Genomic DNA, 26810 nt, shown 5'->3' with positions numbered 1-26810 from the left:
CAGATGGGCTAATTCTACTTTATTGTAAGGCTACCTTGACAGAATCTTGCAAGTCCTCCCCCTGTCTCCTTTACAGTGAAGAAACTAGGGAGGGTGTCTTCTGAGCCTCTTGCCCCACCCACTCTCTCGTCCATTCCCTAGGCTGCATCTCTTGGGCCAGTCTCCCAAGGTCTTTCCCACATACCGTTACACAAGGTATGCTTTCTGTTCATCATGATTCTCGTGCTCCAGTTGGACTCTAAGGCATGGCCAAAAGAGGCAATCAACTTGTTTCTGTTCATATATCAATGATCAGGATGTTGTTCCTATTTACTTGTCCACTGTATGCCAGTATACAGTGGGGCAAAAAAGTATTTAGTCAGCCACCAATTGTGCAAGTTCTCCCACTTAAAAAGATGAGAGAGGCCTGTAATTTTCATCATAGGTATACCTCAACTATGAGAGACAAAATGGGGGAAAAAATCCAGAAAATCACATTGTCTGATTTTTAAAGAATTTATTTGCAAATCATGGTGGAAAATAAGTATTTGGTCAATATCAAAAGTTCATCTCAATACTTTGTTATATATCCTTTGTTGGCAATGACAGAGGTCAAACGTTTTCTGTAAGTCTTCACAAGGTTTTCACACACTGTTGCTGGTATTTTGGTCCATTCCTCCATGCAGATCTCCTCTACAGCAGTGATGTTTTGGGACTGTTGCTGGGCAACACGGACTTTCAACTCCCTCCAAAGGTTTTCCATGGGGTTGAGATCTGGAGAATAGCTAGGCCACTCCAGGACCTTGAAATGCTTCTTACGAAGCCACTCCTTCATTGCCCGGGCGGTGTGTTTGGGATCATTGTCATGCTGAAAGACCCAGCCACATTTCATCTTCAATGCTCTTGCTGATGGAAGGAGGTGTTCACTCAAAATCTCACGATACATGGCCCCATTCATTCTTTCCTTTACACAGATCAGTCGTCCTGGTCCCTTTGCAGAAAAACAGTCCCAAAGCATGATGTTTCCACCCCCATGCTTCACAGTAGGTATGATGTTCTTTGGATGCAACTCAGCATTCTCTCTCCTCCAAACACGAGGAGTTTAGACCAAAACGTTCTACTTTGGTTTCATCTGACCATATGACATTCTCCCAATCCTCTTCTGGATCATCCAGATGCGCTCTGGCAAACTTCAGATGGGCCCGGACATGTACTGGCTTAAGCAGGGGGACACGTCTGGCACTGCAGGATTTGAGTCCCTGGTGGCATAGTGTGTTAGTGATGGTAGCCTGTGTTACTTTGGTCCCAGCTCTCTGCAGGTCATTCACTAGGTCCCCCCGTGTGGTTCTGGGATTTTTGCTCACCGTTCTTGTGATCATTTTGACCCCACGGGGTGAGATCTTGCATGGAGCCCCAGATCAAGGGAGATTATCAGTGGTCTTGTATGTCTTCTATTTTCTAATTATTGCTCCCACAGTTGATTTCTTCACACCAAGCTGCTTGCCTATTGCAGATTCAGTCTTCCCAGCCTGGTGCAGGTCTACAATTTTATTTCTGGTGTCCTTCAACAGCTCTTTGGTCTTGGCCATAGTACAGTTTGGAGTGTGACTGTTTGAGGTTGTGGACAGGTGTCTTTTATACTGATAACGTCAAACAGGTGCCATTACTACAGGTAACAAGTGGAGGACAGAGGAACCTCTTAAAGAAGTAGTTACAGGTCTGTGAGAGCCAGACATCTTGCTTGTTTGTAGGTGACCAAATACTTATTTTCCACCATGATTTGCAAATAAATTCTTTAAAAATCAGACAATGTGATTTTCTGGATTTTTTTCCCCCATTTTGTCTCTCATAGTTGAGGTATACCTATGATGAAAATGACAGGCCTCTCTCATCTTTTTAAGTGGGAGAACTTGCACAATTGGTGGCTGACTAAATACTTTTTTGCCCCACTGTACATGTGGGTGAGACAGGAAGATAGTCAGCTTCAGGGCCAAAGTAGCTTATGAGCCCTTTCACATGTTGCTTTTGACCAGCTCATGTTGCGTATTGAGCCCTGTGCTGAACAGCTGACATCATCACAGACTTTTTACCTTTACTCTTGGTCCCAACTCCCTCCTGTGGTTACAAAGTATTGGGCAAGTGAGGATCTTCCAGGTAAAAGCAGTGATAGTTGTTGCACAAGAGACAGCAATTCAGAACGTTGCCCTTAACTGCCCAGCCAACAGAGGCGATGTGGGGCACCTCTGACATTTGAGCGCCTGCATTTCTGGTGACGTGGAAGGGCAGCAGGACGTGGTTAAGGGACCAAAATTCAGGAACAGCATGCCACGTGGAATGCCACCATGGCAAGCAAAGAAGAGATGTGCACTTCATTATTTTGTTGGGGTGGTGTGTTTTGCAGAAAAAGTCCATTCTGTTTTTGGAGGAAAAATGAGGGGTGGAGCAAGGCACTTGGTTATTGGCAAGCAGCTAAGCCCAGATCAACTGAGGCATCTGCAAGGGCTAACTTACAGCAGAGATGCCCATTGCCTCATGATAACGTGAACAGTCAGAACACCCCATTCAAACCCTGTTCCATTTCCAAAATGAAGAGAGAAGACTTGGGGATTGGAAAAGCTGGTTGTCTGCAAGTGCCCTCAGTTGAGTATTGATCGCTAACAAGCTTGACTCCTGGTTATGCCTCCTTTCCAGTGAGAGAAAACATGTTCTTCAGAAAACCTGCCCTGTGGGGCTTTGGGGCATTAATTCTTGAGTTAACACAACCTTCTCCAATTTGGCATCCTTCTGGGGTTTGGTGGCCACAGCAGCCAGAATTCGCAACCAGTAAGGCTGATATGAATTGAGGATCTGGGACTTCTGGTCTCAAAACATCTGCCAGGCGTTAACGTAATGGTGAAATGTGCTAGATGTGCTTGAATATGGAGGCCTTGCCTGTTAGAATCCCCTATAATTCAATCAGAAATCTATAACATTCAACAGCTGCTGAGAGGTTGGCCTCATTCTCTCTTCTAATCCCTTCCTGCTTTCTTTTCCAACCTGATGCTCTTTGGCAGAACAGCAACTTTAAGTAGCAAGCTGCTTGGCACTCAGTTTCAATGCACAGCAGTCTTTTAAATTAGGCAACTGATAGACTCAGTGGATTCTGAAATGCTTCTAGGAAGGAATCTTCCTCAACTTGCCACTTGCCAGTTGCATCCAGAATTCCAAGTGTAATAGATCCCAAGACATCTGGAGAACACCAGGTTTGGAAGAACGTTTAATATGATTACTCAGTAAACTAAGTTGTGATGAGATCAGTCTAGCCGCCTGATAGGCAGGCGATGCACATAAAAAGCAGGCAGAGGTTTGATTACACCATCGTGGCCAGCATCTTGACTATACTCTGCAAACATTCCTGGAACAGATCAAGATTGAGTCTAGACTAAATAGAGCGTTGACTGAACTCTACCAAAAGGAGAAAGCAGGAATGAAGCAAAGAGGGTTTCTGATTTCTTGACTTGACTTGACTTGACTTGACTTGACTTGTACAGCCATTCATTTCACATAGGTGACTCTGGGCACCTCACAATTTTTAACAAATCAACAAAAAAGCACAATACAATGCAAAACATATAGAATTACCGTACAAACAGGCAAGTTGCGAAGATTCACAGCATTCAGAGTAACCACTGAACGGGCTCTCCACTGCAACCAGATCTCCAAGCCCAGCAAAAAAGCCACATCTACAGGACCTTCTGAAAGGCCGGTAGGGTCGGGGCCAATCTAATCTTAACACCAAAGAGGAAAGGAGCCCGAAAGATGGCCAATCAGCGTGTGGAGATCAGCCATTCTTGGATCACTTCATCTTTCTGTGCTACTTTTTAATGCTTTGTTTGCCAATTAAAAGGCAATGCTGCACTTTGGATTTTTCCATTTGGCTGATGTGGATAACCCTTGTGACATTCAGATTAAAAACAGCATTATACAATGGACGCTTTTTTTGAGAAAGCACCATTATGCCTTTAGCAACAAATATGGGTTTTGTTTTCACTCTTCCTCACACAGGCCGAGGTCTCCTCCTGCAAGGATGTTGCTTCCCCTGTATCCAAACCAGCAAGCATCAGTTGCGTGGGGAGGGGGTATTGCTTCCTTTGTCCCCCCAGTTGCATTTCTGTGGGAGGGGTGGGAGTGAGGAAGGTTGTTTTTAGCTGGCTAAGGCCCCTGCTCCTGGCCTTTCCTGGCTGTGTGTGTCTGTACGTGGCTGGGGCTGGTGGGGGTGAGAGTACGTGATAACTGGCAGGTATTTGTGAATGGACTTCAACCCTGTGACTCCCTGTGGCTCAGCCAAACAGAGACGGGAGGCGGCAGGGAAGGGAGAAACCCGAAAGTGACTCTGTATGGCTTGACTTGGCTGGAAAATATTTTTCAGCGTGGCAGTTCCGAAGCTTGGAGGAAGCCTTTTTCTAGCCCAAGAACAATAAAGGGGTCAGCGGTTAGATCTTCTCTCTTACACCCTCTTCCTTCCATTGTGCAAAGAATCCCAGGCTGCTTTCAGGGCTCCAGAGTTGAGCAAAAGGCTCATGATATAATGTTGGTTGCGGGGGGGGGGGAGAGAGAATGTCTGGATGGGCCACGTTCAATTTTCATAATCTTGGTTCCATCAAAGAATGCTCCAAGTCTTTGAGGCTCGTTGTATTTCCTTGGGCTGGGTTTGGAGGGTAGTGGAGGTAGGATTTCTAGGAACAGTTGTGCAGTGAAATGTTCATAGTATTCAGCATTGAAGGGCACAGCTTGTGCTGAGAGTTGAGAGGGTGACCTGGTCTCTTCATAGTCATGCCAAGCTGGACCAAGACACTAAGGCCATGTAGTGGGTCCCAAGTGAACAGCTTGAGTCCCCTTGAAATGTGGGTGTAGATCTTGGAGCCTCTCCAAAATGCCACCACACTGTAGTTGTTGATATGAGGATCAAGGAAATGGGAATTTAGGTTTGTTTGAGCCATGCATTACATTGTAGTCCCCTGCAGGCTGCTTAGAGGCCGATTCAGGCTTCCCAACCTGGCATCTTCTGGATGTCAGGACTGCAACCTCGTCCATGGTGGCTTGAGATTTGGGAGTTACATTGCCAACACATCTTGTAGGCTCCTGTTTGGGGAAAGCCATATCATAGAATTTGAAACTGATAGTACCCATACAACATTAATAGTTTCAGTTCAGCTGATCTCCCTCTTTCTTACTGAAGTTAATAAGCCACACTGCTGAAAAGAAATCCCTGCATCTTTAGGTAGTGCTCATTATGACTAAGATAGTGAAGAACCAGGTTCTCATCCTCTTCCTGCAAAAATTCAGTAGTGGTCTCCTGATACCTCTGCATGTTTTTCACACAGAGATATTTCCAGGCATTGTCTGGATTGATAGACCCATGCCCTTGGAAGGAATTTTGTGATTCCTTTCTGCTCTTCCTGGTCAGAGAGCAGGCCAAGTTGCCTGCTGAAGGTTTGCCAACTTTGATACTACGGCAAGGCTGCAAAATTATCCTGGGTTGGTTTTTACCAGTTCTCATTCAGTTTGATGGAAGAAATTCTGCTTTAGAAATTCATTTAAAGGAGAAGAAAGTTCAGAGAAATTCTCATGGGTGGGGCATGGTATACTTTTACTTAGTGACAAGGTGGCCAAGGAATGTGTGTGGAAGTGCAAAACTTACTCTTCTGAGAAACAGTGGAACGCTCCTTTTCCCCCCCAATCAATCCAACCATTCTGGGGCTAGTCTGATTGTTTCCACTTTTGCCCACAAACTGGATCGAGAATATCCAAATGCTGTTAATGCCCATTTATATTCCATGCTGTTTTGAGGGATATCTGAATTTCACAGTGGCTGAGAAGACATCCATCAAGGCCAATCTTACCTGTAGCTTGCTTGCTTGCTTGGTTATTCATTGGACTTTTAAAATTATTACTATTTTGTCCTGGGAATCTCATAGCAGTTGGTCCCTAGCTGCCTGATAGCTAGCAGTCCTGAGAAGGAATTAAGAGATATGCTGTAGTTGGCAATCTCTTTTTTGTCTTTCTGGGCATTCCTAATCAAATATTCTTCTGGATTTTTTCTTCTCATGGATTAATTTGACTATCTTGAGTTGCTGGTGGTTGTCGTTGTTGTGTTTGGTTCTGTTTTAGTTTTTAACTCGGAGAAAATTCCCAGCCTGGATACCTTCAGATACAGTGTTGGGCTTCCCAGCACTGTGGTGGATTTGAACTGTAGCCAGAACATCTGGGAGAGCACAAGATTGGGAGAAGATGAGCTTGGTCTCAGTGTAAGGGACCTCTGTCAAGATACTGGCTTACAGTCTCTGAAAAACCGTGAAAGCATTCTGTGTAAAAGAACATCATTCTGCATTTATTTTAGGGACACACTGGTTTGGTTCACACAATACACTGGAAAAAACAAAAATGGACGTGGGGTAGTTTACATTTCAGCATGTTGTAAGAACTCACCTGTTGTCTTAGCGTGTTATATGAACCAAAACATTGTGTTAAGCTACCATTGTTGAGGTATTGCATGATATGTGAACTTAGCAACTGATGTCTGTTATCCCAAGTTTAGAGTTTACCATGTGGTGTAAACCCAGCCATTAGCTCAGATCCATTTCTCATTGGAAGAAGAGTCCCTCAGTGTTGTGGTAGGGAAAAAAAATAAGAAATTGTCCATATGCTCAGGATACAGTGAAATGCCAGAAGCAAGTTTGAGGGAGAGTTTTGGAATATGTTCTATTTTAATACTAATCTTTTTGTTGTTGTTTTAGTCCAATACAGCTACTAGTATTCTTCATGAGTAGATTTTGCACATTCCTGAAAGTTGATTCACACAAGCAGCAAACTCCTGTAAAACCACCAGACGGTTTTAGGAGAGCTGTGGAAATATGGTTGAAGATTCTATAGAAAGGAGAAACACACAGACACACACACACACATACACAGACATCATAATTGTAGGTTGAAAGTCAAGGAGAATCCAGCCTTGAACATCTCTCTGTCTGAGAAACTAGTTTTCTATGTATATATTTTTTCAGGGCGACAAGCAGTCCTACACAAGATGCCCCTGTCTCCAATCAGAGCTATGGAAAAAGTTGCATGTTCTTTCACCCACACATTCTGGTCCAACAAAGGGTTTGCTTCACCTGTGTTGTACCGCAAGCTGATACCATGTAAACAGAAGGCTATTTACTCTTGCTACCTCGTTTCTTTCTCCCCAGTGAGCTGATGGCAGTACATACCGTACACGTAAACCCTCCACGTTTGCGGTTTCACATGAACAAAGGCGGCAGCTAGCCAACCTTAAGTTTTTCTTCTTTTTTGGGGTGTGTGTGCATCATACCCATGGCTCCCATAAATGGGGAGATGCTACAACCTTTCTCAGGTTGTTGGAGCCAAGGATTTCCTCAGAGCTGAGTTGTTTTCCTGGAGACAGACAAAGTTGCAGGAGAGGAAGTCGCCGTGAATCGGGCGAAATTCCCTCTTTTCTTAGAACCCCGCAGCCAGACTTCAAGTACGTGCAACCTGACACGTTGTGTAGGGAATTGTGGAAAGAAACAACCCTTACACCCCCTCCCATCTCCCTTGTGGGAGATGATAAGTCCGCCTGTGGGAAAGTCTGTCACTGCAACGAGACTCTATTGTATATCACAGATACCCAAGGTAAACAGCACCTTGGCTGGCTGAAGCTGTGTGCTCACACACGTACACAAGTTCCCTTAGGCTGGGCCTTGAATGGGTAAACTGGGAGTGCTTCACCCCACATCTTAGGGCAAAGGAGTGTGGAATGAACTCTATACTGCAAGCACGGGCATTCATGTGTTCCATTTAATAATATAAAGATTTAACCTCCCATCCATGCAGCAAGGTGGAAATATCAGAGCCAAAGCATCCATGCCTGTAAGAGAAAGCAAGCTCCCTTCCCATAAAATCTAGTTCTGATTCCTTAGAAAATCCATCTCTTCTTCTGGATGGGTCTGTGCTCCCCTTCGCAAAGCTGGTGTGCCATCTGGATATCCTCTTGGGCTCACAGCTCCTGCTGAAACAGCAGGTGGAGGTCAGGACTAGAAGCTGTTTCCACAGTTACATCTTGGGTCCCACTTGTGACCATTCCTGATAGTCTGACAGTCTGTCTTTTCGAACAGTCACTTATGCTATTATTTCCTTGCATCTGGGCTATAGCTATTTCCTGCCCCCTCTTTTTTTTTTTTTCAATCAGTGACAACTACCCTCCTTATTTTATTATTTTTTATTACATTTTTATTTAACATTTTTGAGAAAGGAAAAAAGGACCAAGAAGAAAAAAGAAATGCAAAGAAGGAAAAATAAAACACAGAGTGAATAAACAGGAAGGTACAAGCTTCGTTGAATCAAATAGGACTAAAGTTGTTAGAAAAGCATTTTCAATATTTTATGAGCTAGTTTTATCTAACTGCATATCTTATATTGTTTTATAAGCTGCAGGTCATAGTTAAAGTCCAGGTAATATATAAATATCAACAGCAGTAATCAACATATATGAATCACCAAGATAAAGAATTACAGTGATTTCAGTCCAAACAAGGAAAGATCAATTATTTTGATAGATCATTGAAGGTTAGAAAGTGAAGAATTTATGTTAAGAGAAAACCCACATTTTGGATGAAATACACACCTTTGAAGACTGTTCAGAAAATGCAGCTGGTTCAACATGCAATGGCCAATGTCATTATTGCCACACTTAGCTTTATCCATGTTTCACCATTACTGTATTGGCTGCCAGTTAGCATCTGGGTGCAACCAAGGTGCTGTTTGTTACTTTTGAAGGCCTATATGGCTTAGGGCCTGGGCATCTCCAAGTCTACGTACAGTCCACTTGCCCAGGGAGGTCAGAAAGAGGTCTCAAGTTGAGGGTCAACAGGGACACATGCACAAGCCTTCTCAGTGATGGCCCCTTAAATAATTTTATCTCAGACATAAGGGCAGCCTGCTCCTGTTAAACATCTGTAGGGTGGTCAAGATTCTATTGTAGGGCTTTGGGGGATGGGACAGAGAAATCAGTAACTGCCAAGGGTGCTGATGCTGTGGACTGATGGGCTGAGGTTGTGACTGATGGCTTGATTTTGATTTGGTGTGTTTTAGTTCTGCTTCCTGGAACAGGAATTCTAAGCCACTCAGAGCCTTTGGATTGGAAGAGCATCAGAAGCCTGAAAATAAGTCAATAATAAAGAGAAATCACAGGAATGGGAAGCAGGACATACCGAGCAGAATGGCAACTGAGAACTAGTGTGGTGGTGTTGTGTTGAACTGGGAGCAGGAGGACCCAAGTTCAAGTCCATCTCAGCCCAATCTCTCTTTCAGCCCAAGAGCCCATGTGGTCCATTGGTGAAGATGCTGGACTAAGAGTGGGGAGACCCCAGTTCTAGTCCCTCCTCAGCCTCGGAAGCTCCCTGGGGGACTTTGGGTCACTCCTTTTCTCTCAACCCAATCTATCTCACAGCACATTCGTTAAGCTAAAATTAGAGATGTGAATCTACCTGTGCTTGCATTAGAGCTTCAAACATTCTGATATCTTACTGTATCCTGCGTGCATTCAGGATTCCATATTTCTTTCCTTACCAAGAAGAACATTTTCCAATACAACCCTAAATGTGTGCAGAATGACATTCCGCTGCAGAAAACATTTTCTCAACTACCCAGGAGAGTCAGCAGATCTGGAGGGTGCTAAGTTGAAAAAAAATAGCTCTGTGTGTTTGCTCGGAGACTGCTAAGCTGGAGTACTCAACCAAGATGACCCAAGTCTTGTATAAGCAGCAACAGAGTCATTGAACTGGTCCATCTCAGTCTTGATGGCTGTAATATTGTAGAGAGCATCAAGGTTGACTCTTGAATCATATTATCTGGTTTATTCCAAGGTAGTGGTTCTTTGGTTTGAGTATGACACTTACATCAACTCAAAATCTATATACATATTTGTAGATTCCCCATTTTAATCTTATAAGTAGTTATCCCTTAGATTAATCAAGTCAAGGTTTAGCTGATTCAATATGAGATGTGTTTTAAAGGGTCCAGTTGTGAGAGAGAGGTACCATTCTATTTTTATTTGAACTGTTTACTGTAAATGGATATGAAAAAGAAAATAGGAAATAATTCTTTTAAAAATATAATGCATATGATCCTTCTTTTTTTTTCAGTATCTCAGAAATGTCCATGTGTGTATATTGTCTAGGGGCTCTAGATAATATACACCCTTAATGAAATACACTTAATTACTTATATGCATTTTAACCAGTTGATCAACTGCTTGGGTTAATTGATAGTGCCAGCTTGCAACTTGCATATTTTAGCCTAGCAGCACAATTCCTAAAATTCGGTGCAAACAGGTGCCAGATAAGTCTTCTGTTGAAAAAGAAACCAACAGAACTTGAATAAGTTTGCATAACTCCGCTTGGTGTTCTTTTTATTGCTCCAGCCTTTCCTGACTAAATTGGCCTTCCCTTTCATTGTGACAGTTCCTTTCTCTGTCTAAATCATTCATTCAAGAAGATTGCTGAGGCTGTTTCCATCTTAGGGTGTTTCTCCTGGAACTCCTTTCCTTAATCACCGCAGACGCGAGACCATGTTCGGTAAAAGAGGGAGAAGGGGAAGTAATTTGCCCAGCGTAATACGGTTCTTTTTTTAAAGCTAGTTAGAATCGTTTTTCCTCTTGGAAAACGCAGGCATTTCCTTTACTTCCTCTCCTCAAGCTTTGTTTGGGTGGGGATTTCAGAAAGGGAGTGGGTAAGCACGGGGCTGGCCAACACACAGCCAGCGCATTGGGTTACTTGGGGAAGAGTTGAATGGCAGGGGATAACAAGGCCATGAGGAATCTGGGACAAAGACATTCCCCCCCCCCCCAAAAAACCCTCTTGCAGCATGAAGTGCAGTTTCCAATCTGCAGACAGAAGAGGTGTCCTTCCAGCATCAGGAGCAGGGTCTTCAGCACTCTTCAAATTAGCTTCCTGGGTAAGGAAAAAAATTACAGGCCGGTCTTTCACAAGGAAGAAGAGTTCATTGCTTTGACTTTGCTGCTTAATTTAGCAGCTGGCTGTGTGTCTGTCCCAAGCCAGGCAGCCAGAAGGGTAATAGTAAAACAGGAGTGGTCATTTCAGCAGAGGAAATAAAATGGTGGAATGCAAAAAGCTCTGGAGATGCTTTTTCTCCAAAAAAAAAACCCAAACAGCAGAAGTTAAAGGAGCGGGGGGGGGGGGTTGTTGGCATTTCTGGCAGGGGCACCCACCAGGGTTTCAGCAACATCAAAATGGTGTGCCAGACCAGGCATTTAAAGCCCCATCTCTTTAAATGTTCATGGCACACCTCACTCACATGTATAAAGGGGCATTGGCCGGTCATGCGTGCCATTCTGATGTTGTTGAAGTCCACGGGGATGCCCCTGGTTTTGAGCTGTCCTTGGAGGGCTTAAGGCAGCATTGCTGAGAATTTCATTTTATCCCCAGAATAACAACTCCATCAGGCAGCTGTGGTCACCTGGAATCCAGGTGTGTGGGAAGGTTCAAAGCATCCAGATGGCAGTCATGACCATGAGGTGGAAGGCCCACCCCTTTGTTCATGTGTACAAGGGGGCAGAACATTGATCACACCATTGTGACTGCCCTTTTTTTGCCCCACTCTGCAAATGCCCCCCCCAAAAAACCACAGGTGCAGCCCCTAAGAGATCTCCAAAGTTGGTTACAAATCATCACAGGGACAGAAGATAAAACACCTGGCTAGGGACTAATCTTATCAATGAACTGTGCTTCTTATTTACTTTAAATGTAAGTGAACTAACGTCAGATTTGGGTTTTATCAGAGCCTCGGATACTTTTGGGGGGAGATCCTTCCCTCCCCCAAACAGATCATCCAAGTCGGGGTGTTGAACCAGACAAAGCTGCAGGAAGTACAGTGCGCTTGACCCATCTTTCTTTGCTCAATTTTAATTCTTAGCTTCTTCCTTCTTCTTTCTTCCTCCTCCATCAATTCCTGCATCCTGCCTGCTGCTGGAAATGGTCCCTGGGATAGAAAATCTAGGCAGAAGGGCCTTTTATTCCCTCTCTCTCCTAATATGACATTGGTGAGTTAGCCATTACCATAAAGCTAAATACAGACAGATTAGGAGTGATTAAAGGGAATGTGCACAATACATTTTTAAAAACCAATAACATCTGTCTCCACCAATTCAAACAGGGTTAAAAGGGGACTAGACAGGTGAGTAAAGCATCAAACTATCAAAGGGGAAGTAGATTTTTAATGACTGTTTCTAGCCATCTGAATCGTAGCCTCACAAGCAGGTTTTCTCAGATACTAATTCCCATAGCAGTGTCTTCAAACTCCTTTTAAGGGCAGCCGTTGGCAAGAAGGCTTTTGGGCCCAGGCTGTGCAGGGGGAATCAAAAAAGTCAAGATGGCGGATTCAGTTTCACAGCCACAGCCATGATTTTTACTTTCTTCAGCCTCCCTGTAAAGGCTTCTGTTTTGGGGATTGGGGCTTCCATCTCCAAGGAACTTTATCTGGTGCTCATAGTTTTAGGTTTAGGAGAGTGTGTGTGTACGCGCACATAAATGTTCTTTTCAAACATCATCTGACTCTTATTTTGTTCCTTTGTTCCTTGCTTTGGTGCTTTGGCGTTCTAATTGCTGCTAGTTTTCTGCATTTCTGCATTATTTATTTACGGTTTTTGTACCCCACTCCATCCAAAGCTCTGGCTGGTCTACAACAAAGTACATACACTCAGCATATAGCATATAGATTGATCAACCCAGCCCAGAATGAACACCACAAAGCAATCCGTAGTCCTGCAGGAAGGCCGTTGTTCTTACTGTCCTGCAACAGGCCAAGAGGGAAGAGGCTGCACTTCCCCCTTAGGCAGAGTCACAGGGCACAGGGGCTACGACAGAAGGCCACCTTCCCCCTGACTTCATACACAGTAGACACTCTCAGCAAGCCCTTTTGAGATGTTCTTACCCAGTGGGAAAATTCAGTCCTGGCAAAAGGGCACCTGATTTTGTGGAAGGGGATGGTTATCACTAAACAGATTAGAGGGGAATGAACTGAAAAGTAATTGCCTGCCAATTGTGTTGCATTCTGTTCACTGGTGACTTCAATCCTTGCCCTAACTATGGAGTTAGATTGCTGGAACATTGGTGCACATCTTGGGGTGAGCGCTCCAACTTTGGTGTGAAGGTTGCTTGGATTAATTAAAGATCCAGCCTCACCCAGGTCTAAACTATCGATAGACTCGCTGACATAAATCTAATTCCAGTAGAAGAGAATATCTGTAGCTCAGGGTGAACTGTGGGGATCTTGATGTCTCTGAGCTTGGTGGTTCACTTGGCGACATTTCGTTACCCATCATCAGTGTTGCCTAGTTGGGCAATAAAACGTCTGCAAGCAAAGAACCAAGCTCAGAGAGCACCAAGAACCCCATAAATCTAATTATCCCATGCACTGAGTATCCACAGACACCTTTGGCACCAGAGGACCAGCCTTTTACATAGGAGAGAAGGAAGCAACCCAACCAGCAGGGCCTAACTGGCTGGGAATTCTGGATTCATGTTCCCAGTGCATCTGGAAAAGGCTAGGTTAGGGAATATAGACTTTTAGCTTTAAAGTGGCCACTATTGCAGCTGTCATATTTCTTTTGTAAAATATATAAACTGAGTTTGGATTCCTGGCTAATTTCTCGAGTGCTGCTTTATCGCAGGCCACCCACTGCAACATTGATTTGTGCAGCAACATACCTTGGTATTTATTTAGGCTCTGAAAAGAAACACTGCTCTCAAAACCGCTGTAGAACAAAAACTGTATTAATCAACATTCTGAGCCAGTAATTTATCTGATTGCAACACAGCTTAGAACATGAATACTTGTCCGCATAATCTCACATGGCTGAATCAGGATGTATGACGAATTTTAAATGTGCTCTTTCTAACAATGAGATCCCTCACAGTTTTGCCAACCTGATTTCCTAGATTCCAGGAATTGTGGTCTCAATACATCTGGAGGGAGCCAGGTTGGGAAAAGGATGGGAGGGTGGAGTTGGTACACCTAGGTATTGCTCCCTATAAAAGCACATAAGAATTTGAACTTGATTTGTTCATTTCCACTGGCATAATTTAGAGTTTGACTCATTTAGGGATTGTTCCTCTGGGATTCCATGCTGCTGATACGTTTTGCTTGTTTTCATATGGCAGGGAAGAAGAAGAAAAAAGTCATAATTACGTAAATCTGATTTCTGTAGCTCTTTTGATACAAAGACTGTTTGGTGGTCTTTGTCCCATTCATCCTTTCTGGGATTCCACAAGGGATACTAATATGTACATCCAAAATTAGAATTCTGGCTTCTCAGTTTTGCATGAAACACAGTTTTGGGGCTAACATAATAATTAAAGTGTGAAACAAAAAATAAAAAGAGTAAAAAACAATAGAAATAAAAGGTGAAACAGCTATGCTTGTGGGTCCAACTCTTTCCCTCATTGTACCTTTCTCAACTTGCCGTTTTTCTTTGCCAATTCCTCCAAGTGTTTCTTTCTCTTGGCGATGCCATCTTCCCGCTGTTTCTGGAGCTGCAAGCAAACGTGGTGGTTTCTCTCCTGCCCACCCGCTTTGGCCCCCGCTAGAGCGAGATTAAAGCTATTTGTTCCGGCGTTGCATAAATGAAAATAAAAAGCAAAGCGTGGCGAACTGGATCTCTCTGGGACGTGCCACTTCAAGAGGCAAAGGGAAACGCACATCTGGAACAAATATAGCCCTCTCTGAATCTTTTCAATAATTCAGGCCCCGTGAAGCTTGCCGTTAGCGGACAAAGAGAATGCGGTTTGCCATCCGCTCTTTGAATGTGGTTCTCTTCCCCCCTCTAGGCCAAGAGAATTTCTGTTAACTTTCAGCTTTCTGGAGCTGGGAGGAGATATTTATTAGTGGCAGAGAGTAGGGAATGCTGTCTGCTGCCCGGGGACGGGGAGGGGAGCCTTGCAGGGTTTATACCCCGTCCCGTGAAGGTACCCAGGGAACTGAAATGAATCGCAATGATTCTTTTGGGGTTTGAGAATTCTCCGCGTGACCAGCTGCAGGGCACGAAAACTGAAGATAAAAGTTTATCTCCAAGCCTACAAGGCGTAGAGAAGGTGAACGGGCCCATGGCAGTGAAGCTGATGGGTCTTCTTACCTTGCTTTTGCTGCTGTTAAGACCAGAAGCTTTTTTTTAAGGGGTGTTGAGATGTTGCGGACACCAAATCCAGCATTTCTTACCCCCTTGATAGTACAAGGTAATCGTGACTCGTGTGTAGCGTAACGGAAAAGGGCTGTCAACTTTAAAGCGAGCGTCAGCGTCCCATACTTTTGATTTGTTGTCCAAGCTCGCCCTACTAAATGTTGGGGATTACATGGATGTGCTTTCGCGGCTGTTTTCCCCCCCCCAAAATGGCTCCAAGCGCCTTGCGCCTTTACCGCCTTTCACAAATCTTTAGCCTCAAAAGCTCAACGTGTTTCTTGTTTTGTTTTTTTTAATCTACCCACTATTTTTCTGACTGGTTTCCCCCACCCCACCCCACCCCTTTTTTCTCTTTTGCAGACCGGGGTAGGCTCACTGATGCTAAACGTCTGTTTTTAAACGTGACCTCTATCCCAGGAAATGCACACAAATAAGCAGTAAACCCAAACAGAACTAAAATAACATCGGTTAAAACAATCACAGTCACATCCACGGGCAAAGGCATTGTTCCCTTCGCAGCCGTAACATGGGAAAAGTATTTTGGATTTCCTAGATCAGATTGTAACTGATTTTTGCATTGACCAGTCTGATGCTTGCAACAAAAGGGGATTTTCTTTTGTGAGTTATTTTTGCGCTCTTCCTAACATTGGCTGCACAACCTCTGCTGTTTTAAGCGGAGCTTGGTGGAGAGCGGGGCGGGAGAAAGGCTCGCGGCTCTACCTGGTCTCGGATAAGTGGAAGCAGGGGGCCTGCCTGCTCTGTAAGCAGGATGCCTCAGGTTCAGCGCCCAGCATCCCCAGCGGGGACGGGAAATGTTCCTGGCTGGAATTGAAAAGCAACCTGCCGATCAGAGCTGGCAATACTTGGCAGAGATGGGGCAGTGTTCTGATCCCATAGGAGCATCTTCCTTCAGCCCATCCTGTGCAGTAGACCAGGAGTGGTGCAATTCAGCCCCAGGGCTGTCTACCAGCCTTCCTTTGGCAGCCTCCAGAAAGTTTAGAAGGTTCTTTGCTTGTTGAAAGTATTTATTTATTTTGTTTATTGACTATGTCTTTCAGTCACTGAATGCCAGGGACTTGAGGAAGCTTATTATTTTAATTGATTGATTGATCATTCTGATTTCAAGGGCCGCCCCAACTGAAAACAGACTCTGTAATGTATTAGATTTCTATTCTGCCTTTTCATTAAGGGGCTCAAGGTGGCATATGTAGCACTGCTAATCGACAACAATGGATTATTGTGAAATAATATATATATTATGTATTATTCCCTCTCTTTTTAGATTTTTATCCCACCTTTATTATTTGTATAAATAAGATGGTGAGCATACTCCTTCCTCCTCCTGTTTTCCCCACAACAACAACCCTGTGAGGTGGGTTGGGCTGAGAGAGAGGGACTGGCCCAAAGTCACCCAGCCGGCTTTCCTGCCTCAGGCAGGACTAGAACTCACCATCTCCTGCTTTCTAGCCTGGAGCCTTAACCACTAGATCTAGAACTGGCTCTCTTTCTCATTTTCTGTAAAATTTCTCATTTTCTGTAAAAATGCAAAGAAAATATTGAAAATTGTATGAAATACAATTTTTTAATATTATTCTTATAGGGGGACTTTTGCCAGTACGAAAGTCATAATGCGGCTCTCGTCCCAAACACTCAAAACAGGATTTACGTGCTGAGTTATTTCCTCATTAACATCTTCTAGACATTCTTGCATCTTCTAGAGTCAAGATAAGAATCATCAAGATACCTTTTCTATCACTTCAATGATGTTTTGGTGATCCTATGAAGGTGCTATGTCACTGATGGGGAAGTGGGCTAGAATGGATATTTTAAACTATTTGAAATATTACTGAAAAATGAATTGGCGCCTCTTCCGCATGTAAGGACTTCAACTCCCAGAGTTCACAGGAATGGTTGTATTAGTTGGGGAAAGCTGAAGATCCACGTATCTGCAAGGTACCATCATAAACGGGAGGTTTACACTGGAAGGCTTTCCAAAATGATCAGATATTCTGCATGTCTGGTCTCCTGCCCTGTGAAGGTAACATAGGCTAATTTTCTTGTAAATCACAAGGAGTTGAGAAGGATTCATTTCTCTCAAAGGATCCTGGGAAATATTCTAAATCACAATTGAGGCAGGATGCTCTAGAACAGCCTTTCTCAACGAGTTCTACGAGAAGTTACTAGGGATTCTGTGCAAGATCATGATTGAAAACAAGTAAACATTGGTTTTTGAACTTCACATCCTGTGCAACGCTAACACTCACAGAGGTGGGAATTTTCACGTGCCACAACTCAGCTGCTGGCCTCTTGCTTTGCTGCTGCTGTAAACGTAAAACGTGGATTGTGTGGGTTAGAAGTGAATTGTATTGTAAAGTTTTCATATTTCTCGTGAGTTTTACGTAGTGGTTTCCTGAGACCTGGAAATTATTTCAAGGGTTCCTCCAGGGTAAAAAGGTTGAGAAAGGCTGCTCTAGGATCTTCAGGGTTCAGTATTCTAGCCTTTTTGCTAGAATTTCTAAAATAATGTCTGTATGCCTAGACAAAATTTACTTATTTAGGAATTTATTGGATTGATATCCTGCTGTGATGCTCTGGTGGACCCTTGAGAAATCAACAAGCATTTATTTCTCACATTGTGGGGAAAAGGTGATTTGCTTATTAATTTGGTAACTTACAAAATGCATCTAACAGAACCGTCTAGATCAAGGTTGTTCAAACTGTGTGCTGTGAAACCATCAGGCTTTGAAAGAACTTTATAGGGTTCCACGAGAAACTCAGGATAAAATCCAAAAAGTTCACTTGAATGCAGTCAATTTTCCATTACAAGAGCTTTGCTAATAATGGAACTAACAGGTTCTGTGGCCTTAAAAAATTTGAACCCCCCTGTTCTTGGTCAGGGATGTGCAACTCGTTTCAAGGACCACCCTCAACTTTGAATGGCAAATTGGGTGGGGTCCCTGGAAGAAGTAGGTGGAACCTGGAGAGGGAAGAGGTGGAGCCAAGATAAAGCCTATATTTTATTCCCTTTGGATGTGATGTAATTTAAATATAGTTATTTGATTTCTTCCTGTATTTTTAATAATTTTTTCCTTCTGTCTTTAAAAAAAAATTTGGTGGCAACTACCAGAGAGTTAAGAGGGCCAAATCTTTTGGGGAACACGAAGTAGCTTCTTTGTGGGTGGCTCCAAATTTCCACCAAATAGAGCTCCAGTAACCCTTGCCTATGCCATTTTCCCTGTGATTGGCATAAATGGAGACCTCTAATTTTGGGCTGGAAGTAGATAGAGAGCCACCGAGATGACCTTAGAGAAATTATGCAGTGAGGGCTACAAACACAAAAACATACTTTAATTCTGGCAAACAAGAAAAGCATAAAAAAGAAACTCAGTCTGGTTCCGTCCTAACTCCCCAGGGTTTAAGAGGGAGGGAAGGGAAAACGTGATCAGGCTTTCCAGATTCTGTTATTATTGCCTATATCAGTGTTTCTCAACCTTGGCAACTTTAAGTTGCCTGGACTTCAACTCCCAGAATTCTGGGAGTTGAAGTCCAGACATCTTACAGTTGCCAAGGTTGAGAAACACTGGCCCATATCAGGAGAGTGCTAGTACTGTATTTCTGGTAGAGTCTGTTTCCTGATGAGGACTACCTTGCAGGGCTGACAAAGAAGGAGTCAGCAGGAGATGACCATCTTGAGAACACTATCAACTGCCCTGTTGGGCGTTCCCCCAGAATAAGCTATCTGGGATTGTTTGAGCAAGCTGTGGAAAAAACAGGCTCTAATGAAAGATAAGTGCTGGATCTCCAAATACAGCTTCCTTGCACTGCAAAAACAGGAGTAAAAATAGCTTCATCTCGCACTCCCGTGACCCACTTAACCATGTTCCTCACAGCCTCGTTTCCAAGGAAACCTTGGTACTCAGGTGCCGGATAGATCTTCTCCCACACAGGCAGCCCACACATTAACACACACGCACTCTCAGACTCACAAAGTGGTGAGATCCTTTCAGCAGTGTTGCTTGCGGAAAAGCAATTTCCTCGCGTCTGAGTGAACACTGAACCGGTGTCCTGTTGGGGTTGCCAATGAGGCAGGTCACACCGGGGCATCCATGGGATGTGGTCAAAAAAGTCTAGATCCGTGTTTTTCAAACTTGGCAACTTTAAGATGCGTGGACTTCAACTCCCCAGCTGGGGAACTCTGGGAGATGAAGTCCACGCATCTTAAAGTTGCCAAGTTTGGAAGACACTGGTCTAGATGATGGTCACGACGTTGTGATTGAAGCTCTGTCCATTTTTAATGGGCATCACATCTTTTTTGACCACACCTTGTGGGCACCCTTGGGCAGGCAACGGGGGGGGCAAGGCAGATTGTCCTTGGAAGTGTTGTGTTGCACACAACATGCTGCTGCTTCTCTCCTGCAAGAGAAGAAGTATTTGAAAGACGTTTGGTGTTTCTGAATTCCAGAGTTTGAAAATAAAGGCAGGTAATGTGCACAGGTAGGGCCAGCAGACACCTGAAGACCTCTCTTCCTTCCTGCCTGTTTCCCCAGGTATCTTTGTCTTTTCGTTTCTCTTCATTTTATTTAAAGCAAGAATTCAAAGGGCACTGGCACAGGGAAAAACAAAATTCCAGCCTGTATTATCTGTACTGAAGTGTCTTTAAATGAATTCACATCACTACGTGCATTTTTAAAAACCTACAGCGGGAACTGTTTTTAATGTGCAAGAGCGGATGTAGCGTGAAAAGAGCAAAGCAGAGGAACATCCAAAACAAAATACAGTGAATGATAAAAGAAGGTCAAAATAAGTAATCTTCAGAAGCACAGAATTTAAAACACCCACATTCAGTTTTCCTATCCAGAAAAGTATTTGTATAGCCTACTTTGATAGTGGGAAAAAATGGAATCCAGATGTTCTAATTTTCTTGACTTGAGCCATCAATAAAAGGTACACTGTAAAGATGTGCCTTCCATTTTCTCCTTAGAAAGTTCTGCTTGGCTCCTGCGTTGTGACGTAGGCAGACTTCCCCCCCAAAAAATCCTCTTTGCCGGATGCTCCACTGCCCGTTTCTGTAATGCCAACAGAGAGGAATCCTCAAACAGCTGATTTCATCATTCTTCTCCCATGCTAGTATCTTAAGATTGGAGATTTGCATTAAAGAACATAGATACTATTCTTGATGGTTTGTTAATTGTGGCTCTCTGAAAAGAAGGCTTAGCTTTTGAAACACACTCGAAACATTTGCTTGCGTGGTTCTTATCAAACAAACTGCCTTTCAAGGTAGGCTAGTATTACTGTTACTGCAGCAAGATGGTTGGACTCTGTTACAGAGGCGATGAGGGCGCCATTGGGAGACTTGAAAGAACAGGTTAGGGACAGGTCGTCATGAAGAAAATCTGTGGGTCATCAGGAGCCGAAAACAGCTTGATGGCACATAATCGAAGTATTACTGTCCCTACACTACAGCTGGGTAAAATGATTGAGGCCGGGACTCAGTGGCATAAAGCCCTGTAACACTTTCCAGCTCTTTCATACCCCAATGAAATGGTTTGCAGCTGGACATTCGTGATGTGAATGTTTGGGGTTACAGTAGTTATGAAATTTGAAGTATTCAAGTTCTTAATTTTGATTCCTGTAATATTTTGCTCCAGCTTCTCACAATTCACACAATGTCTCTTTGATCGTGGGGCTTAGTCTCACCTCCTGGTCCAGAGATTCCCAGCTGCCTTTGCCCCCCCCCCCACTCCTTTCTGCTTTACTCCCTCCTAATGCCTTAAGATTGCCGCCAGAGAATACACCTTGGATCCTTCTCCTAGGCTGCTGTTTGTGGGTGGGCAAGGGGCAGCTGGAATAGGCCATAACGTGATGAGAGCCTCGTGGCCCCAGCTTGTAAGAAGCATGGGTGGAACTGCCCATTCTCCCACTGCATCTTTGGAGACGTTTTGGTTATGCACTGCTGGCTTACTGGACTGCACTGAGTATCGAGAAACCTGGAGAGTTCTATGTCTGTTCTTTCTTTAAAATCCCCCCCCCCATTCCATTGTTCCTCTTCTCTTATGCATCAGATATCATGGGGTGAAGTGGATTGCCCAGAAAAATACCCAAGATTTGGGCCAGGTTGCTCCTCTGCTTTGACCAAAAGGAGATAAGGAGGTCAGCACATTGAACTGTGCGCAGTTGTGGTGGAAGAATTATGTCTCTTCGCCTGGACATTAAGAGATGGGGCTCTGGTTGTACCATTTCCAGGGTAATTTGAAGGAAAGCTGAAGCAAACAGAAGTCACTTGGAGTTGATGGTTGCACAAGCAATTGGCAGCTTGGCTCTCCTCAAACTAGATCTGTGGTGATGGGGAATGTCAATATATACAGTGAGGTGCCACCAAAGTTTTTAGATCATTCCCAAATACCACTAGCTGATATGATCCCAAGGTGGCAAAGCAGCTCACTGTGGAAACATTATCCTCTCTCAGCCCAAGTTATTCCCCACAATAATATTCCCTAGGCATTGGCCTTTGCTCCTGAAGGAAAGAAAAAACAGAAATCTAACAAATTAAAAAGCTAGAACAGCTATTCTGTCCTGGTGTTGCAATGCCCCATTACCAAGCCATGCTAATGCTTCTGGGGCCTGGGGGTTTCCTTTGTCCTTCCCCCAGCCTCATCGACTCCTTGCTTGGAGGGGCTGTGATTTGCTGTTACACCCAAACCAGGTAATGTACCTTCATGGGAGAAGAGGTGCCCTGGGAAACAGGGAAATGGATCCTTCTAGATATCTGCAGAATGGCTTTTCCTGAGGCTCTTTGATGGCCAGTCTGCTAAGCACTGGGTTGCGTGAATAAAACACTTCTACTGCTTGTAAATTCTGACAGTTTTGTAGTTCTAGGAAAATGAATAACACACTGCAATTATTCGAGAGGACCTCTTCTTCCAAGAAATGGAAAGTTCTTTACACAAAGTAATGAAGTTCTAAATCTTCATAAGAGGATTAAACATAGCATCAGACCCTTTCTCTGGGTTCAAATGGTGTCAGGCAGACAGAGAATTCTAACATTGTGAAACGCCCGCAGCAGGAGTGGAGAATCCATAAGAGACTCCGCCAACCATCATCCCTGATTATTAGCCATACTGGCTAGGAAGTTGAGGCTCACCATTCAAGGATCATAGGTTCTCTTTTTCTGATCTCAAAGGTTGAATTGGGTTGTAAGCTAAATCCACATTCAGTGGTTTGATGGATCTGATGAGGTAACCCTTCCATGCTAGAAGTAGAGCAAACTTAATGTTATTTTTTTGTTGGATGGGGAGAGGATTGATATGAAAACCTGGAATATAAGAAATGTTAGGAGACAGGAGGCAAGTTCTGGAAAACTTAGGATGAGAACTGGAGATGTTGAGATCAAACTGGTTAAGAAGCACCCACTCCAGTGTTCAAACCATTGCAGTTTTGACAACAGTAATTTATCCTTCTGGTCTTCATGAAGCTCAATCTGGAGTTGGTATCTGCATTTTGGGGTGGCCAAAGTGGAATGCCATTCTAAGGGGCTCACGGCTTGTGGGCATCTTGCAAATTGTGATTTGTGGTTATTTGCAAGCAAACTTCCTCTGCAGGAGTGGCCCCACTTCCTGAAATGTGCTCTCTGATATTTGGGAGGCATCTGCCATTAAGTCTTGGTGGTGCCTGCTGAAGTTATTTTCTGCACCCAGGCCATAGTTGTGTGAATGATGCTCTTGAATGTTTTTCCTTCCACTCTCACCTTTTAAATATCCAAATTTCACACATGTTTTATATTGAATGCTTTGATTTATTGTAAGTTGTTTCCTTGCCTTTTTATTTATTTGAATTTCTCTTTTATTGCAATTATGTGCACCTTGCTAAGATATTTAACACTAGAATGCAGCATAGAAGTGTATTAAGTAAATAAGTTAGCTGAATTTGATAGGAATTCAATTGTGCTCAATCTGTTACTGGATCAAACCACCTTAACCTACCTTGAGTAACAGTGAAATTGCCTCTAAGGCAAGTCAGAACTGTATCATGCGGATAAAAAAGCAGTTGGAAAAAAAACAGTTGGTCCTGCATTTCGTTCTCCAAGTGACTGTCCAGAGGCCTCTGCCAGCCCCCGTGAATACAAAGGACAGTTCCTGCACCAGAACCAGACTTGCATTTCCAAACTGCATCATGCTACTGTAGAGGAAAACAGCGATAAAGTTGATGAAGATATGCAAGAGCCATTAGCAGATGAGAGACAATAAGCACCATCTCAGCCCTGGGAACAAGGGAGTGTGGGAAAGAGACTCAAGATTATCTTGCCTTGATTCTGTTTGGTATAAGACAGGGCAGAAGGAAATGCTGGTGGGCTGTCAAGATTTTTGTTATAATACCCTACAACAATAAAGTAGAGTTCCAGAGGTCCTTGCAGTTGAAGGGTTGACAGCTACCCTCGGGGACTTTTCATAAAGAGATACAATGCTGGGGTCCTCTTTGGTGGAGCTGGTGCATTAGTCCACCCGTTTGCTACGTTACTCCATGATAGCTGCCTGGTGACCCTGTGCACAGATGAAAGGCACATTCCCATTACAATGATTTTGGATGAATGCCAGAATTTGAAAAGGCTAGTCCGGGCATCCACAGTCTAGGTTCCTTCCAGAAGTATGGACTTCAATTCCCAGACCCTTGTGGAATGGCCATGGATATATGAGGTACAGTGGTTTTGAAGCTTTGAAGCAATAGCTTTCTTCGCGTTCACTGCAGAGATGAAGCTTGATTGTATGAACAGCATGCGATTCTGCCCTCAGTCATTGTAAGCTTATTTTGTTCTAGCAACTCTTAGGAAAAGTTAAAATGAGCGGCTTCTCTAAACCAGTGTTTCAGGAGGTTCTGAAGGCGCTGCTCCTTGTCATAAGCATGAATATTCTCTGGCTCTTCTTTTTGAATTTATAACCATCTTTCTTTTTTGCTGTTTTATGCCAGGGTTGTCACCCATCGCCACACGAAGCAGAAATTGCACACACCAAAAAACTATTCAGGAGGAGGAGGAACGACCGGAGGTAGGAGAAAGACTTTGTATTCTGAATATCTGTAAATTCCCCACCCCACCCCAAAAATGTGGTTCTTCTTGTTGTCCACATCAGAAATGAAGTAGAGATGGAAACTCCGATGTCAATTTGAGATTTTTTGGACCCACCCTACCATAATGCAATAGTTGCTTCCAGTGGTGGACCAGAATAGGCAGTGAATCAGAGCCCATAAAGTGTGACTCTCTCTGAAACGGTTTGCCACTGTATATGCACATCATGGTGAGGGCTTCCTGCCATGTTGAGAGGTGCCTGTGCCATATGCCTCATGATTCCCTTGCAGCAGGGATGAGTGGTGGCCCTACTGCCCCTGAGTAAGGGGCACATGGAAGAGAGAGAGGGGTCCTTTTCTTAAGTGGTGTGTCCTGAAGTCCTTAGCTGGGTCCTTCTCCAACCTTAAAGCAGGCAGCCCACATGGGAACCTTGCCAAGGTTGAGATTCTGGATAGCATCAGTAAGTCCTTGTAGGACTTTTCCAACCAAGAGTCACAGTTGGTCTTTGAAAGCACACCAGGATGCATCTTCCCAAAATTGAGGGAGACCAGGAGAAAAATAGGTAGTGACTTTTGGAGAAGCCTTGTGGGTTGTACTCCAGGTTTTAAGGGACTACAAGAAGCCCTCAGGCCTCAGGTTGTATGGCCCTGCAGTGTAGGAAAAATGGAATATAAGTTCAGCTCCCTAATTCCTTATTTCTTCATGATGCAAGTAGTTGGTCAATATTCATTGGTTAAATAACAAGATGACAGACATTAGACAAGTGACTTTTCTATGCGTAATTTGGCTTTGTGTTTAAATAACCAAAACCAAAATGTTTTTGTTGTTAACATTTTAATTGACTTCCTATCTTGAGGAAATGACACCTTGCTTTCCATCCGAACCTTAGAATAGCTGTTGGCAAATACGCGTTGTTTGTTATGTTTCCGCAAAAAGCATTTTCTAAGCTGCCTCCCGGTGAGCCATTTTTGTCATTTCCACCTTTGATAATAAGCTCGGCTGAGATTTCTGAAGGAGAAAAAGAAGTTGGATAACTTTTTTTTTTCTTAATGGTTTACCCTGCAAGGCTTTGTTTATGTATTTTTGTTAGATTTATATCCCACCTTTATTTGTACAACCCAAACCCGTGTACATAATGTTCCCGCCTCCTATTTTTCCCACAACAAGTCTGTGAGGTTGGTTGGGCTGAGGGAGTATGGGTGGCCCAAAGTCACCCAGTCATCTTGCACGCCTCATGGAAGACTAGAATTTGCTGCCTCCCCATTTCTAGTCCAGCACCTCCACCATTACACCAAACTGGCTTTTTTATGTTTTTCTGGGGTGTAACTCTAGGGCCTTTTTATTTTTTGTAAATGTTTGTTTGTTTATTATTTATTTATTTATAGGATTTATAGGAGCCTAAATCTATTATTAATCTGGGCAGCTTACAGAAGTCTGTCGTTCATCAGGGGGTTGGGCTGGCCCACTGGTCCGTTCCTATTCTTCTTCCCGTAAGACAGGAAGAAGACCCCTAGAAGAAATGAAGGGGGAGGGAGAGAGAGAGAGAGAGGAGCAATGGGCAACACAATGAGAGATGCTGCTTTGATCATTCTGATGAAAGCATCAGATTCTGGGGACATCTCTGTTGCAGTTCTTTTGTTGGTTGAGGGCCGTGCAAACTCAGGATACAACTATTGGGGACTAAATGGTGAGGAGGTTCTCAAGTAAGTAAGAAATGAGTTTGGGGTCAGATGTGGTCCAGTAGTCTCCCATTCAACTTCTAACCAGGCCTGACTCTACTTCATTTCTTTGAGATCAGCCAAAGTCCGCTGAATGCTGCCACCTATTGTGACCATTTGAAAAAAAAAATTATTTTACTTCTAATTTATCTAGTTACCATTTATCGTATGTTCCTAGAAAGTCTCCTAAATATGCTGAAACTGTTTTTGAATGGTCTTGGTTTTCATCCAGAACGATTGGTACCCAGCCATTTGAGTTTTACTCTTAGGAGACAGAGAACATATCTTTTATTTTAATGAATAAGAGACCGCGGATCCTAATTAGAAAACCCAGTCCTTGGTAGATCGTGAAAATAAATCAGCTTTCAATGAGATGTGTGGATTTTAAGTCACCCGTCCTCTGTCTCTTCCCCAAAATATAGACAGCATCTTAAAAGCTGGTTCTCTAATTCTGTTTGAGAATTTCACCAAGCATAGATTGTCTTGCAGGGAACTTGGCATCTGTTTCTTGTGCTCATCATTTCAAAGGGGTGGGGGGGTGAGATGAAATGGATAACGTAGGAAAAATCTCAGTGGGAAAGAAAATGATACTTTTGCAGCAGTGATCCTTCTTCTCTCCTCTTTCCTGAACAGGAGTATCACAGGGGACTTTTTTTTCTTAGAACCAGCAAGAACCAACATTCATATGTGCTTATATATGATGAGTTTGGTGTCTCTTTTCCTGTAGGCAATAGAGATTGGTCACGTATTTATTTCTATATTTGTTTATTTGATGTACTTGGTGCCCATCACACCCTAGCAACTCTGGGTAGCTAACAATCTAGAA

The 26810-nt window shown here is 43.5% G+C and overlaps 1 protein-coding gene across 4 annotated transcripts in view; it reads left to right on the top strand.

The window, feature by feature from the left end:
• CTIF (cap binding complex dependent translation initiation factor) overlaps positions 1-26810 on the top strand; it is a 150458-nt gene that overhangs the window by 61294 nt on the left and 62354 nt on the right. For all 4 annotated transcript variants that reach the window (XM_088152919.1, XM_088152917.1, XM_025174733.2 and 1 more), the window contains exon 7: positions 24170-24246. In XM_088152919.1, the coding sequence (XP_088009045.1) occupies positions 24170-24246 (77 nt within the window). The remainder of the gene's footprint in view (positions 1-24169; positions 24247-26810) is intronic.

The sequence above is a fragment of the Python bivittatus genome, unplaced genomic scaffold (genome assembly GCF_059951505.1).
Source record: "Python bivittatus isolate LINGU-HERP-01145 unplaced genomic scaffold, Pbiv_v1 ctg000570_np1212, whole genome shotgun sequence".
Taxonomy (NCBI): Eukaryota; Metazoa; Chordata; class Lepidosauria; order Squamata; family Pythonidae; genus Python; species Python bivittatus.
This window is presented reverse-complemented; position numbering and strand designations above follow the sequence as displayed.